Genomic DNA, 15,293 nt, shown 5'->3' with positions numbered 1-15,293 from the left:
GGAAAGCTAGCTGACTCCTGCCATACAGGAACACCACTCAATACGTTACTGATAAGGCGATCGCTTTGCTCATGCTCGACGTTGACATCAAAATATACAGTAAAGAAGAAGAAAGAAACTCATTTTCACTTATACATGAAGATACAAACTTAAATATGAATTATTTTAGCATTTAAATATATACATAAATGTAAGGAGAAGATTTTTAAATAACACATACAAATATAAGAGTAAATACACTGGTCAAAAAAAGTTAAGCATAATTAGGCATATAACTGTTTTTATTAATTAAAATAAAATAGATAAATTATAATTGGGTTTCTTGGTTCCACAGAATAAACTTAAAAGTAGAAATACACTATTTGTTAACAATGGACTCAATATGAAATGAAAAAGTTGCATTGTTTGGAAACAACGGAAAAGATAAGGGAAGTTGAAATTCGTACATCATCAAAGAAAAGGAGATGGTGCTTTCAGTACCCTGTTTAATAACGTGTTGGTCCTCCACGAACCCTGAGGCACTCTTGTATGCGACGGGGCATACTCAGTACCAATGCATCTAAGCTCTCCTGAGGCAAATTGTCCCATTCTTCCAAGGCAGCATTCCTGAGTTCTTGAATCGTTAATGGGTGATGTGGACGATTGGAAATGGCTCTCCTGAGAAAGCTCCATGCATGCTCTATGCAGTTCATATCCGGTGAGCATGCTGACCAATCCATTCTTCGGATCCCATGTTCTACAAGATACCGCTGCACACTATGAGCACGATGAGGCCGAGCATTATCGTCCTGTAGAGTGAACCCTTCTCCTACAGTCTCTGCAAAACCACTTACTATGGGTTGGAGGATGTTGTTCTCATACACGGCAGCAGTCATGTTTCCCTCTATTGAAACCAGTGGTGTGCGGCGGCCAAACATGACACCTGCCCAAAACAAGATTGAACCACCAAACTGTTGGTGACGTTCCACGGTCATTGAGGGATGATTTCGTTCCCCTGTTCGTCTCCATACGGAATAGAGTTGTTGTCAGGGTGTAGGCCCATTCTCACTTCGTCTGAGAATAAAGTTCTGGTCCATTGGTCTCGTGTCCAATTCTCATGTGCTCTAGCCCATCTTGCACGAGCACCCCTGTGATGTGGACGGAGTGCTGGAGTCTTGAGTGGTCTTCGAGCATACAACCCTATGTCATGAAGTCTATTGCGCACAGTTTGGCTACTTACAACAACAAAGTGGCTTCGCGCAGGTCATGGCGCAGAGTTGTAGCTAAGGCTATAGGGTTCCTACGTGCAGATAACCTTACATACCGGTCCTGACCTGGTGTTGTTTTGCGTGGACGGCCTTCGCGAGGTCGATCTGCTATTGACTGGGTTTCCTGGAACTTTCTCCACAGTCTGGAGACAATACTCTGATTCACATGAAGGATCTTAGCAACATCAACTTGTCTCATGTTTTGTTCCATCAAAGTGATGATTTTGATGCGGTCTGCCATTGTAAGGGTGTTCCGAGCCATTGTACTGCACTATGAAGCACTATGAAGCAAAACGACACTGATTGAACTTTGCTCGAATTACAGACTTTGTTTACTGCACTATGAAACACTATGAAGCAAAATGACACTGACTGAACTTTGCTCGAATTACAGGCTTTTCTTTACTAGCCGTGATTTGGACGTTACCTAGTGATGCAGACTAAAACAAATGAAAGAGTTTGAATTGGTAAACATAACACGTGCCACATAAAACCAAAAGAAACATAAATATCAGGTATCATTGTGTAAACTGGAAATATGCTTAACTTTTTTTGACCAGTGTAATTACAGTGGTGACTCCTCTAAATAAAATAATTGTTTTAACATTAACGAGAAAGCTATTTTTAATTCATTTAGACTGATGCCATTCCATCATAATACATTTACTCAGACAAAAAATTAAGTTGAAACGTGCAGGAAATCTGCTGCATCGTCCCTCCAACGCTTAAAGACTAGTACATCATCCTCAGTAATACGTAATATTAAGACAGTAAATAGTTTTTGTACTCCCCATCCTCTATATACGAGTCACTGGTTCATTGCTCGGCAGTGGTTGCATCGCCGAGGTGGGAACGGGCACATAAGACCAATAACGTAGTACACAGTACGTACAAATCTATTAATTACCTTTGATTGGCTAATAGTTTTTACCCCATTTATGAACAAAGAAGAACTCTACTGTACTAGTAAAATAGTAATAGTAGTACTAGTAATAATATTAGTAGTAGTCGCAGCAATAATAGCAGTAATATTGTTGTTGCTTAGTCAACTATCTGAAGACAGGTTTGAACCTCAAAAGTGACACCAATAAGGTACCACTCATGAGTTAAGCCAGCAGATAATGGGGGTAGAGTTGTGTTCCTTTCTCCCTTCATTGCATATACATCGCTGACTAGATACATTTTACACTAATCAGACTTCAAATAGCGCTAATATTGGTAGTAGTAGTAATAAACAATACTAGTAAAATGTAGTAATAATATTTGCAGTAGTAGTAGTAGCAGTGGTAATAATAGTAGTAATAATATTTATAGTAGTAGTAGTAGTAGCAGTAGTAGTAATGATAGTAGTGATAGCGGTAATAGTGATGGTGGGGTAGTAGTAGTAATAGTAGTAGTAGTAGCAATGATGGTAGTGGTAGCGGTAGAAGTAGTGGGAGTGGTAGTAGTGATGGTGGGGTAGTAGTAGTAGTAGTAGTAGTAGTAGTAGTAGTAGTAGTGGTTGTAGTAGTATTCTCCTAGTCTTCCAATAAATTGGTGAGATGTCCATTGTGGTTCTAACATCTTTAAGATTTTCACATCCTTCCAGATTTACGACATACGTACTTATGCAATGTTCATTGTATACAGTAAAATTCATTCTTTGATGGATCGAGATTTAATTTCTACAGATGTGCACCAAAGTAAACATGACAGGTAATCATCATCTATACTAATAATAAATCTGTAGCCGAAATTTTTCTGGTAATTTTCGATTTTCCAAAAATAATTGGTCCTAACATATATAATTAACCACCCTGAAACCGAAAATCCTTTTTTGAAATTTTTGTTTGTATGTCTGTCTGTCTGTCTGTCTGTATGTATGTTTGTTACCTTTTCACGCGATAATGGATAAACAGATTTCGATGAAAATTGGAATATAAATTAAGTTCGTTGTAACTTAGATTTTAGGCTATATGGCATTCAAAATACATTATTTAAAAGGGGGGTTATAAGGGGGCTTGAATTACATAAATAGAAATATCTCGCTTATTATTGATTTTTGTGAAAAATGTTACATAGCAAAGGTTTCTTTAAACATAATTTGCAATAAGTTTTATTCCTTGAAAAATTTTGATAGGACTGATATTTAATGAGATAAATGAGTTTTAAAATTAAAATAACTGCCATCTAAGGCCGTATAATGAATTAAAAAACAAATGACTTCGTCTATTAGGGGTCTTGGACAGCAACAATCGAAAGCTCTGAAAGATAGCCTACAGAGAATGTTTCTGTGTTTGTATGAAGTAATATCGGAAGCTAAATTAACCGATTTGTATAATTAATTATTATTTCACCATTGGAAAGTGTAGTTTCTCTAGATGGACATAATGCTATAATGTTATTACAGTAACTTCTGATATAATATAATATAATATAATATAATATAATATAATATAATATAATATAATATAATATAATACAATATAATATGTAATATTATATAATATAATTTAAGTTATTTGAAGGGTTCACAACCATAGTGGGCCGTGCGCCATTTACTGAATACGTAGAAAACAAGGGTTAAAATTAAGTTATTACCATAATTCAATGGAAACCTATAACAAGTAAAATAAAGTATACACATTAAATCTAAATGATATCAATGTTCATTAAACTATGGTTGCATGTAATAAAAATTAGAAACATGTTAAAGGAATTGTCATTGCACCAATGAGTGGTCTCTGGACCAAAATGATCGCATTTTAATTATTTGGATGCAATTTAAATTAAGTAACATATTAAACGATTTATCCTTCTATCAAACACGAATGTTCCCTGGATCAAACGTCCTATTTTAATTATGTAATTACTTTATATTTACTTCTAACGGGTGCAGCGGAGCGCACGGGTACGGCTAGTGTAATATAAAATGCAATCTTCTACAGTCAATTGTTTTTTATTATTGTCTGTTGTATTCAACATCGACTTTCACGAGGCCATGGAAATTTTAACACGAAATTAAATTACATTGTTGTTGTTACCATCATGAAGGCTAAAACTAGATAATTCATGCAATAACTGTCTTTACGCAGTCCAGGACCGTATTATGAATTCCTCGATGCAGTTTTGTAGATAGTGAGCAAACTGTTTTATACAACTGAATTCTAGAATTCTTTGAAACTACAAGGTTTGCTACCACATAATTTACTTAATATTGAATAACCAGACGTATTACTGCGAAATATTGACCCACCAAAATTATGCACGAATAAGAATTGATGTGAAAAACTCATACGAAATGTAATAGAATTGGCAATATTAACTGCAAAAATAAAAGGAGATGTTTTTATTCCACGTATTGCTAGGATACTCATTCAATTTTAAGCAACTGCAATTTCAATGCCACTAATGGCCATATTAAATGAAGCTCAAGGACAGTCGCTCAAAAGTTGCAAACATTAAATTAAAAACTGCGTGTTTTTCACATCCTCAACTATATTTTATACAAAGAAGTGAAAAAAAAAAGATTTTTACACATATCAATAAGCAATTCAATCATACTTTTGTCATGTTGCTAATTTAGTATGTGAATGTAGGTACATACTCCCACTGAAAATAACATTGTATTAATTCTCAAAATATTGTTGTTCACGTCCGAAAATGTGTTGCTGCGAAATTATATCTGTATAATCACGTTGCAAATTTAATATGTTAAGCGTTGTGGAAATAAAAATCTCTTAATTTCTAAAATAGCGGTAGGCCTATACGTTTCTCAGAATATTAGTCTTTACGTTAAAAAATGACTTATTGCGAGTTTATATTGTTTCTGCATTCTGTGTATAAAATTAGAATTAATATAATATGTTCTGAATTTAAGAGATACAGTTTCAAGTTTTATTTAAAAAAACTGGGTATATTATGTGGGTGTACAGCGGTCAAGAGGTAAAATATCTTCCAATATAAATTAAATTATATATGTATATATTGATTCGATGCTGAAAATGATCAGAAAGAGGAGAAGGAATTATATTTTCGTTGGGTTTTACTTTGTTTACAGTTTGAGTTTTCTATTACTTTATTTGTATTTCTGGCGGTGTGGAAGTGAAGGCCTAATGGCCTTAAATAAATAAATAAATAAATAAAAACAAATGAATAAATAAATAAAAACAAATAAATAAATGAATTAAAAATGAATGAAAACAAATAAATAAATGAATAAAAACAAATAAATTAATTAATAAAAACAAATAAATAAATAAATGTAAAACAACAGTTTAACGTCAGGCACATGATGAAATATTTTATTTTCGGTGCCTGATTTACAACTGATTTAAATTAAGTTAACCCTGGCAGGCATTTTGGCTAAGGAGTTCATAAATTCATGTAAATGAGGATAAGTAAAGATTCATCTTTATGGGCGAGGAAAGCTTAGTAAAGACAATTCGTTTTGGTTGTGTATAGTTATGTTTCCGAGATTTCCGAAAATATAATAACCAGTTTAATTAAAAATAGAAGCAGAAAGGAAAACCCGGGCAACGCCGGGTGCTTTCAGCTAGTTATAACTTAAATGTTACCACAGACATACTTCTTGGAAGTCGGGAATCTGTTGTTTCATTACTTACTGGCATTTAAGGAACCCCGAGGTTCTTTGCCGCCCTACATAAGCCCGCCATTGGTCCCTATCCTGAGCAAAATTAATCCATTCTCTATCATCATATCCCACCTCCCTCAAATCCATTTTAATATTATCTTCCCATCTACGTCTCGGCCTCCACAAAGGTATTTTTCCCTCCGGCCTCCCAACTAACACTCTATATGCCATACGTGCTACACGCCCTGCCCATCTCAAACGTCTGGATTTAATGTTCCTAATTATGTCAGGTGAAGAATACAATGCGTGCAGTTCTGTGTTCTGTAACTTTCTCCATTCTCCTGTAACTTCATCCCTCTTAGGCCCAAATATTTTCCTAAGAACCTTATTCTCAAACACCCGTAATCTCTGTTCCTCTCTCAAAGTGAGAGTCCAAGTTTCACAACCATACAGAACAACCAGTAATATAACTGTTTTATAAATTCTAACTTTCAGATTTTTCGACAGCAGACTGGATGATAAAAGTTTCTCAACCGAATAATAACAGGCATTTCCCATATTTATTGTGTTTAATTTCCTCCCGAGTATAATTTATATTTGTTACTGTTGCTCCCAGATATTTAAACTTCTCCACCTCTTCAAAAGATAAATTTCCAATTTTCATATTTCCATTTCGTACAATATTCTCGTCACGAGACATAATCATATACTTTGTCTTTTCGGGATTTACTTCCAAACCTATCTCTTTACTTGCTTCCAGTAAAATTCCCGTGTTTTCCCTAATCGTTTGTGGATTTTCTCCTAACATATTCACGTCATCCGCATAGACAAGCAGCTGATGTAACCCGTTCAATTCCAAACCCTCTCTGTTATCCTGGACTTTCCTAATGGCATACTCTAGAGCAAAGTTAAAAAGTAAAGGTGATAGTGCATCTCCTTGCTTTAGCCCACAGTGAATTGGAAACGCATCTGACAGAAACTGACCTATACGAACTCTGCTGTACGTTTCACTGAGACACATTTTAATTAATCGAACTAGTTTCTTGGGAATACCAAATTCAATAAGAATATCATATAAAACTTCTCTCTTAACCGAGTCGTATGCCTTTTTGAAATCTATGAATAACTGATGCACTGTACCCTTATGCTCCCATTTTTTCTCCATTATCTGTTGAATACAATATATCTGATCAATAGTTGATCTATTACGCCTAAAACCACATTGATGATCCCCAATAATTTCATCTACATATGGAGTTAATCTTCTCAAAAGAATATTGGACAAAATTTTGTACGACGTCAACAAAAGTGATATTCCTTGAAAGTTACTACAGTTAGTCTTGTCCCCCTTCTTAAAGATAGGTACGATAATGGACTCCTTCCATTGTTCTGGTACAATTTCCTTTTCCCAAATAGCAAGTACAAGCTTATAAATTTCGTTAGATAATGCGCTTCCACCCTCTTGTATTAATTCTGCTGGAATTTGATCGATACCTGGAGACTTATAATTCCGAGGCTTATTTGAAGGATTCGTAACAAGCTGTTTTTTACAGTGAAGGGTTTTTAGCCCTTCGCCCAACCCCCAAGCTGGAGGACCACCCCTCATCGGCTGTCCGCGACTGCTTATTCAATATATTCACAGCTACCCTCCATATCTGGAGGCCGTCTCCTCGATCCGCAACCTGAGGACGCGCCATGCCGTGGTGATAGGGACCCACAATACATGTTGTTCCATTAGTTCCCGTAATTTAGACCATGGTTTGTTAACATCGCTATTTATATTTAATTTTGAAGTATGTTTTATAAATTCTTATTGTATCACATGACGTACAGAATGGAGTGACAGTGAATAAAATTATTAACTGTTTAAATAATGTGTTAACTTGGAATAATTCTTCTCAGGTTCTCAGCCGGGTGAGTTGGATTGTTGATTCCAAGCTTTCGATGACTAGCTCCGCCATCTTCTTCAATCCATATCCAACAATGTGTTAACTTCTTTGGTTAGTTTATCAGCTTTCTCATTGCCAAGTATGTTACAATGAGGTGTCCATTGAAAAACCGCGATCTTGTTGATTCTATGGATAGTATTGATGCACTTTTGGATTTCTTCAATTCTCTTTCTCTCAATATTCTTATTAACAAGTAGCCCTATATCCGTCCTCTTCGCTGCACTTCTTAGAAATAAATATTTATTTATCTATTTATTTATTTGTTTGTTTATTTTTTATTTATTTAATCCAATGCTCTAGACATTTGGAACAAGGCCATTATTCTTCTGGCTTCCCAACAAAGTTGTCTTAGAAAAAAATATAATTGACTTAAATCTATTATATTTTCAAATACAGCTTTCAAATTTCTTAGTTTATTGTGTGTTGTAAGTCGTTTGCTCCTGAATTATTTTCAAAGTTGTATTCAAAACTATTAATGTAACTGTTATTATCAAGCTATATCTACTGGAGTTGTTCAGGTACTATATTAGACCAAACAGGCAATTGGTCAACGTATGAAACAAAATATACTCTCAGCTGAAAGAAGACTTCCATGATAAGTGTACGCTCGAACTTAAAGGGTGCTATTCATAGACATTTCGCTAGCCCGCGCTACGAGCGTGCTAAACAGGATTCATATCATATCATATCATATTGCTAACACTGTTTGATGAATACGAAAAACGTTAGTTCGTTGATCATCCACCGAAAGCCCGGGCTAAGAATGTCTATGAATAGGGCCCTAAATGTTGGAATAAAATTTACTTTATGTATTTCTTTTGCAGCAAACGGTGCCACATGGAGTAAATTGTTGTATTGTCTTATATTATTTAAGAAGTGTGTTAATAACGGATGTGTTTCCATAAGTAAACAGTTAAATGCTTGTGTGAGGCTCTTGTATCTCAAGAGGAACAAATTTTTCAACAGCGCATTACCCAATTTTTTTATGCACTGAATGTATTGCATAGTTTAGGCCTATTCATTTTACCTATTTGAACACAATTCAAATGAGCATAATCAATATTTGGATCACAATGGAATGCTAAGCTAACATGCTATTACAGCATACTAAATCAATACATGCTCGTTGTTCGTTAATTCGTTAATTATTTTTTTAATTCTCTGAGAATGTTCAGCACTGTTTTCTTTTTTTCGAGTCTTGCTGTTATCGGCAAAGCGTTCGATGCTAGTTTCCCTTGGTCGAGCCGCTGAAATGATTGTATTATTACTTCGTAAACGAATCTCCCGTTCTTCCTCACTCTTATTAAATCTCCGTATTTTGATTTACTTTGAGTCGGAAGTTTTTCGGGATAATTGAAACTTTTGTTTTGGCATTTCGAAGTACGTACTATATAAAAATCAATATAGCCTACCTGTCTACTTGACGTTAACGGCTAGAACCTTTTTCAGAGAATACTACCCGAAATTATGAATGTCCAACATATACTTATCACTAAAATGAATGAAGCACAAATTGAATTCAAAACCACACACGCACTACCGCTCCTCTAGAAGGCAGCGGAGCCTAGACTCAGTCTACCATGATTGTCTGTAAAGCAAGGCACAACCGCGCAATATCATTTAGTATATAAAACATTCAAAATAGAACACACAAATTATTAATGTCCAACCTACACTACGAAATAAAGTGCAACTTCTATATTCTCCCACGCCACAACCGGGAGAAAAAAGTACTTAAATAATTCAAAATAACCTCAAAATTATAACACACTACTCTAAAGACACGCCATGGTCACTGAGAAAGTTATATACTTAATGGATAAGAGTTCTCTATAGTGCACAACAATCCATACTGGATTAATAATTAGCAAAGTAAGATATTTAGCACAACTTGTGGCTATGGCCCACAAGTCACTTCGATCTCCACCCCACTATATTGAGCAAGTCTTTTGCTCGATCACTTATGGTCTACAATTAACAATAGATATCTCAGTCATAACAACCTCATATACGTATATAATACCAGATGAAACTATAAAGTAATTACATAATTAAAATAGGACATTTGTTCCAGGGAGCATCCTGTTTTGGTACAACGATAAATCGTTTAATATATTTTAGTTGAAATTCTATTTAACTAATTAAAATATGATATTTTGGACCAGAGAGCACTCATTTTGTCAAGTATAATTTCTCTAACATGTTTCTTAATTGTTATTATATGCACATAATTGAAATAGATCATTTGGTTCGGGGAACATCTGTTTTCAATCAAGGATAATTGCTTTAACATTTTTCTAAATTAATCTTGACTACAATCTTTAATAAATCACTTCAAACTAACATCAATATAGTGTTGATTATGTACGAAGATACATGTTTGTGGTCGCCTCAGTGCATAGTTTTTAACGTAAATAAAAACAAATAAAAGATATACATAATCTACTAAGGTTGGAAATAGAAGATATATTTATATTTTCTGGATTGCTAACGAAAGACACTGTTTATAATTGCAAAAGTGAGACTTTTGACTTCACTTACGATTTAAATATATAAGTTACGTACATGTAATTAACTTAGTAAAGTATAAAACTTGTTTTTAAAAGTTACGTAAATGTTAATATAATAATATATTAGTGATTTATACTGTTAATTTAAGCAAACTCCTTTCTTCTCCTTTAAAACAGTTCATACCTCCTAATGGAAATTCACCCACACTAGCGAAGAAAAAAACAAATATCGTAACGAACATTTGAAATAATTCTGTATACAAGAATTAATTTCCGTTAAGAAACCCTTTTTTCAATCGATATCAACCTCACTTTCTCATTTGTCATTTTATTCTATATATTACAAAAAAATTCAAGAAGAAAATCTTTCCATTTGATTTGAAATGGATCTTTTGTGCCTCTCTAGTTTAAAATAAAGATACGTCAGTTTTCTTTTACTAAACAATAGTCATACACTGCTCCGTTACTTGTGGATGCTTAGTGTTGATTCAAAATGCTTACAGGAGTAAGTACGGAATGGAACAAAAGATGCAATCCTTTAAAGTAGATTAATAAACTCAACATGTTTCATCAACAGCTCCAGGAGAAACAGAGCAACCAGTCCGTGGGCGAAGAATATCCAGCTGAACATATGGGAAACAAGAAGGGAGCTCGAGATCAAAGAGTGGGAAAAACACACTATCCACGTGGACAAAAAGAAGACTCTCACACCGACTACAGGCAGAACTGCAATGAACATTCGCACCAGCAGCACAGAGACGTGGACTCCAATCACGCGGACGATGTGAGAGACAAAGCATCTATGTCCATCTTCTCGCGCGAGGGCGGGAAGCTGGCTCCAACATGCTCCTCCGAGGAGATAAAAGTAGCTTATCCGAACTACTCGTTCGAGCAGGTGGAAGAAGATTCGTCCTGTCGCAGTGGGGACCAGAGAGACGAAAGCTCCAATTGCTCCCAAGAGGTCAACTTCAATTACTACAGCGACCTGCAGAAAATGCGTGCAACACTGCAGGAATGTGAACACCAGCATGCCGCCCGGGTTCGAACACCTCAAAGAAAATCTGTGGTGAGTAAAATTCTATGACAATTTACTCCTCAAATTGACGTATGCATCTTTTATTACCTCAGATCAGCCCTGGCGAAAATGTGACTCACGAGCACATTGTGGCTCATAATGATACCTGTACATTTCCCTTGCTTCCTACCTCCCACAACCCCCACCCTCTCATTCACTGGAGTCGAACTCCGTTCCATTTGTATTTTCTCTAACCTGCGAGTGGCGTATCGTCGCAATGTCTCTCTCGAAACCATGTACCTCTACAAAAACGAAAGTTTCAAGTAGGATGGGAGGACGCATTTTTTTGCTGACAATAGATGGTGAGAATATTAAAATATGTATTACAAGTATTACGAGGAAAACGGTTGTATAACATAAAACGGCATTATAAGTTACTACATGTTACTGATGAAACATTAAAAGGTTAAGTGTTATTATTATTATTATTATTATTATTATTATTATTATTATTATTATTATTATTATTATCATCATCATCATCATCATCATCATCTCTGTACGTCGATCCTTTTTCAGCAGATGTACGAATAATGCGGTTAGATCTTCAATTTAAACTCACAGATTTACAATGTGATGTTAAATGAAAGCTAGATGTAAGGACTTGACAAATGTTGAACTTTTCAAATCTTTGTCAAAAAATAAATATCCAAACTTTGTTCTTTCGCTTGCTCTTTTGAAGCCATGTTCGCTACAACTGATGTTTGTGAAAAATTATTTTCAACAATGAAAATTGTAAAAACCAAATTTATATCACGACTGACAGACAAATACCTTCGTGATCAACTACGACTGGCAGTAAGTGACATAATTCCTGATTTTGAAACTCTGTCGCAGAGACATTCTGAAGACAGTTAATTTTAGGTTGTGATAATGTGTCCTATATTTTCTTGTTCATTTCTTTCTTCTTTACACGTACTAAACATTAGTTTGTAGCCTTGTACTGTATAAAATTATATTTAAGTGCTTGACGTAAGGAAAATGAAAATCCGTTAATAAATCAGACAGTTGCTTCACTCCCCCTTCGGGTATCCGCCTCCCTCCATAGGTACTATGCACGTTGCAGGTTACACAGTGGCTCGGCGCACGATCGCATTTTCGCTACGGCTGCCTCAGATACGTAATATGAGAAATAGGGTATCTCAGGAGGAATGTAAAATAACTCAGCGTAGTGTAGTTTCGGTTAACATACATCGATTTAACCTCATGTACCTACGCCCGAAATGTAACGGTTGGGAAGTTATTGATGGGCAAACTTTTAAAAAGAGAGAGGCATGTTTTAAGAAAATTGTGATAGGATACATTATTGAAAATGCTGCATCATGTGTTGTTCCAATAAGTTTATTTCATAATTAAGTATAAATAAGGATATAAAATTTGGAGCTCCCTTATTGTATGTTTCGCTAACAACACACTGCGCAAGTGCAGTAAACAAGAACCCCTGTATATGTATATGCTACTTGTGAACAGATTACTATGATGTACCAAAGTAAACATGATATTTTCGTGCAGGAATTCTGCATTACCATATAGTGAAGAATGGGTAGAACGGAGAAAAATTCTCTCCGGCGCCGGGACTCGAACCCGTGTTTTCAGCTCTACGTGCTGACGTTTTATCCACTAAGCCACAACGGATTCTAGTTCCGATGCCGGACTGAATTCTTCTCAGTGCACCTCTGTACATAGGGAGAACAGAGAGGTAGAACTTAAACTGAGAGGATTCAATCCGGCATCAGAATTAGAATCCGGTAGGGCTTAGTGGATAAAGCGTCAGCACGTAGAACTGAAAACTCGGGTTGGAGCCCCGGTGCAGGAGAGAATTTTTCTCCGTTCTACCCATTCTTCACCATACTTGTGGACAGTCATGCGAAATTGTTGCGTACATACAGGTGAACTCCCATCAAGATTCGCTCCAGATTTTAATTCCCTATCTGTACAAACTCAGTGAGAAAATAAAATAATTACACAAGACAAATTACTAAGATTGTCCTCTTATGGAATCCATGAATTGTAAGTTCATATCAGGTACCGATACCGGTTCTCTTTCCGACCTCAATGAAACACTTGGTAGCTTGCCAGTTCCAGATAGCATCCGGTAAACACACAGCTAGATGGAACCCTTCGATTGTGAAAACGTCATCTGCAACTATTCTCAACTGCAGTCAATGCATTGCAAGCACACAATTCATAAACAAAAAGCATGTCTGCATATTCACTTTGCGAATACACGAATTAAATGTCAAGTGAAAGTGTATTCAAGTTGTGAGTGTTGTGCAGGCGTTGTGGAGCTCAGATGTTGCCGTGTGCGAAAGATTTGACGTACACGTCAAGTATAGCACATGGAACCGCAAGAGTTCCAGTATTCCTCACCTTAATTTCTCCCCAACCGTTACACTTCGAACATAGGTACCTATACCAGATTAAATCGATGTAGGATAACCCAAACTACTTTATCCTGAAGTATTTTACATTCCTCCTGAGACATCCTATATATTTTGGTGCTATCTACAATTATGAATAGTTAAATAATCTTCTGGAATCTTCGTTTCAGTGATTTGTTTGAAGAACTGTGTATCGTTAAATGAAAGTTTGTTTTTATGTTAATATTTCCTCGAATTTTTTATGCTTTATCCTATGGAGACTTCTTCCTGTTTACTGAGGACAGAGATGTGACTGTGTTTTCAAATGTCTCTCACATTATGTATATTGGGTTCATTTGCTTACACTCGTAATTTTAGTACGAGTATATTAACTGATCTTACATAATTACTGAGGATATATTTTTGGCGTTACAGTTTTGAATAGTTAATGTTCTGAAATATTCGTGTCAGTGATTTGTTTGAAGAGTTACGTGTAGTTAGATACAAGTTCGTTTATATGTTAACATCTTCTCGAATTGTCATGCTCTTTTGTCCTTTGGAGACTTCTTTTTGCATACTAAAGTGTAATTCCAACCTTCCGGAAACTTATTCTAGGTAAAAAAACATTTTGGTGCTGGAAAGTGCTTAGCTAATTGAGTCAATCATTATGCCTGGTAGGCCACGGTGAAAGAAATTACAGCGAAAGCTTAAGTCCGATATTACTTGAACGTGAATGAAAACGACGTCTAAGAGATAACGAGGCTTTTCGACGGAAGAACAGAAAAGGGGGCACTAAGACTTGTCGAAAATCTCGGCAGAATGAACTCAATTTATAAAAGAAATGATATAGCCTAAGAAAATGGTGCAATTAATATAAATTTGATAGGTAGAATTATAATGGAGAGGAGTAATGAGATAGTGAGGCAGGAAATGTTTCGCAATTTAAATAGTTTAAAATAATTAATAGATTAAAAAGTAAAGAACAAATATGGGGACAGGAAGAATATTTACAAGTTAACAACAGGTAAGAAAGGATGGAACTAGCTTGGTGGAGTTTGGAAATTTGGAGGTTAAAAAATAGAAGAGGACACACAGAAAAAGATATATGTCCTTTATGTAATCAAAAAGAAGACGTGATATGCATTCTACTATCTTGCCCACAAAATTAAAAAATAAGAAAAAATGTATTGACGATCCAAAAACTAAATGTAGAAATAGTGTATAGGAAATTGTGTAGAATAGCAAACGGAAGAAAATTGAGGGAACTCAGAAAATTTTTGTATATAGTAAAGAAAAAATGGGAAGGGAAAACTAAGGTATAAACGTATGTATATAAATAAGAAATAGTAGGCTTTAATTAAAGGGAAAGAATTTTTGTTAAGAAATAACTAGAATGATTGTACGTAGTATGAAATATGTAGTCATAATTATTAATAGTAAAATGTAGTTAAGGGTGGGTTCCTGGAAAAGAGAAATATAACAGAACCACCATTAACGAATGATATACAAATTGTACATAATTTTTATGACAAATATACTTACAGCACAACACACCGCACCACATCGCACACGCACGCGC

General features: G+C 35.3%; 1 protein-coding gene across 2 annotated transcripts in view; it reads left to right on the top strand.

Annotated features, from left to right (window-relative positions):
- Window positions 1-15,293, top strand: part of LOC138711575 (uncharacterized) — a 119,498-nt gene that overhangs the window by 77,927 nt on the left and 26,278 nt on the right. For both annotated transcript variants that reach the window (XR_011335396.1, XM_069842732.1), the window contains exon 7: window positions 10,857-11,345. Coding sequence is in view for 1 of the 2 variants with exons in the window: in XM_069842732.1 (XP_069698833.1) it covers window positions 10,857-11,345 (489 nt within the window). In the remaining variant the exon portion in view is untranslated. The remainder of the gene's footprint in view (window positions 1-10,856; window positions 11,346-15,293) is intronic.

Source organism: Periplaneta americana, chromosome 13 (genome assembly GCF_040183065.1).
Source record: "Periplaneta americana isolate PAMFEO1 chromosome 13, P.americana_PAMFEO1_priV1, whole genome shotgun sequence".
NCBI lineage: Eukaryota > Metazoa > Arthropoda > Insecta > Blattodea > Blattidae > Periplaneta > Periplaneta americana.
Note: the sequence above shows the minus strand (reverse complement) of the source record. Positions and strands in the feature narration are given on the sequence as shown.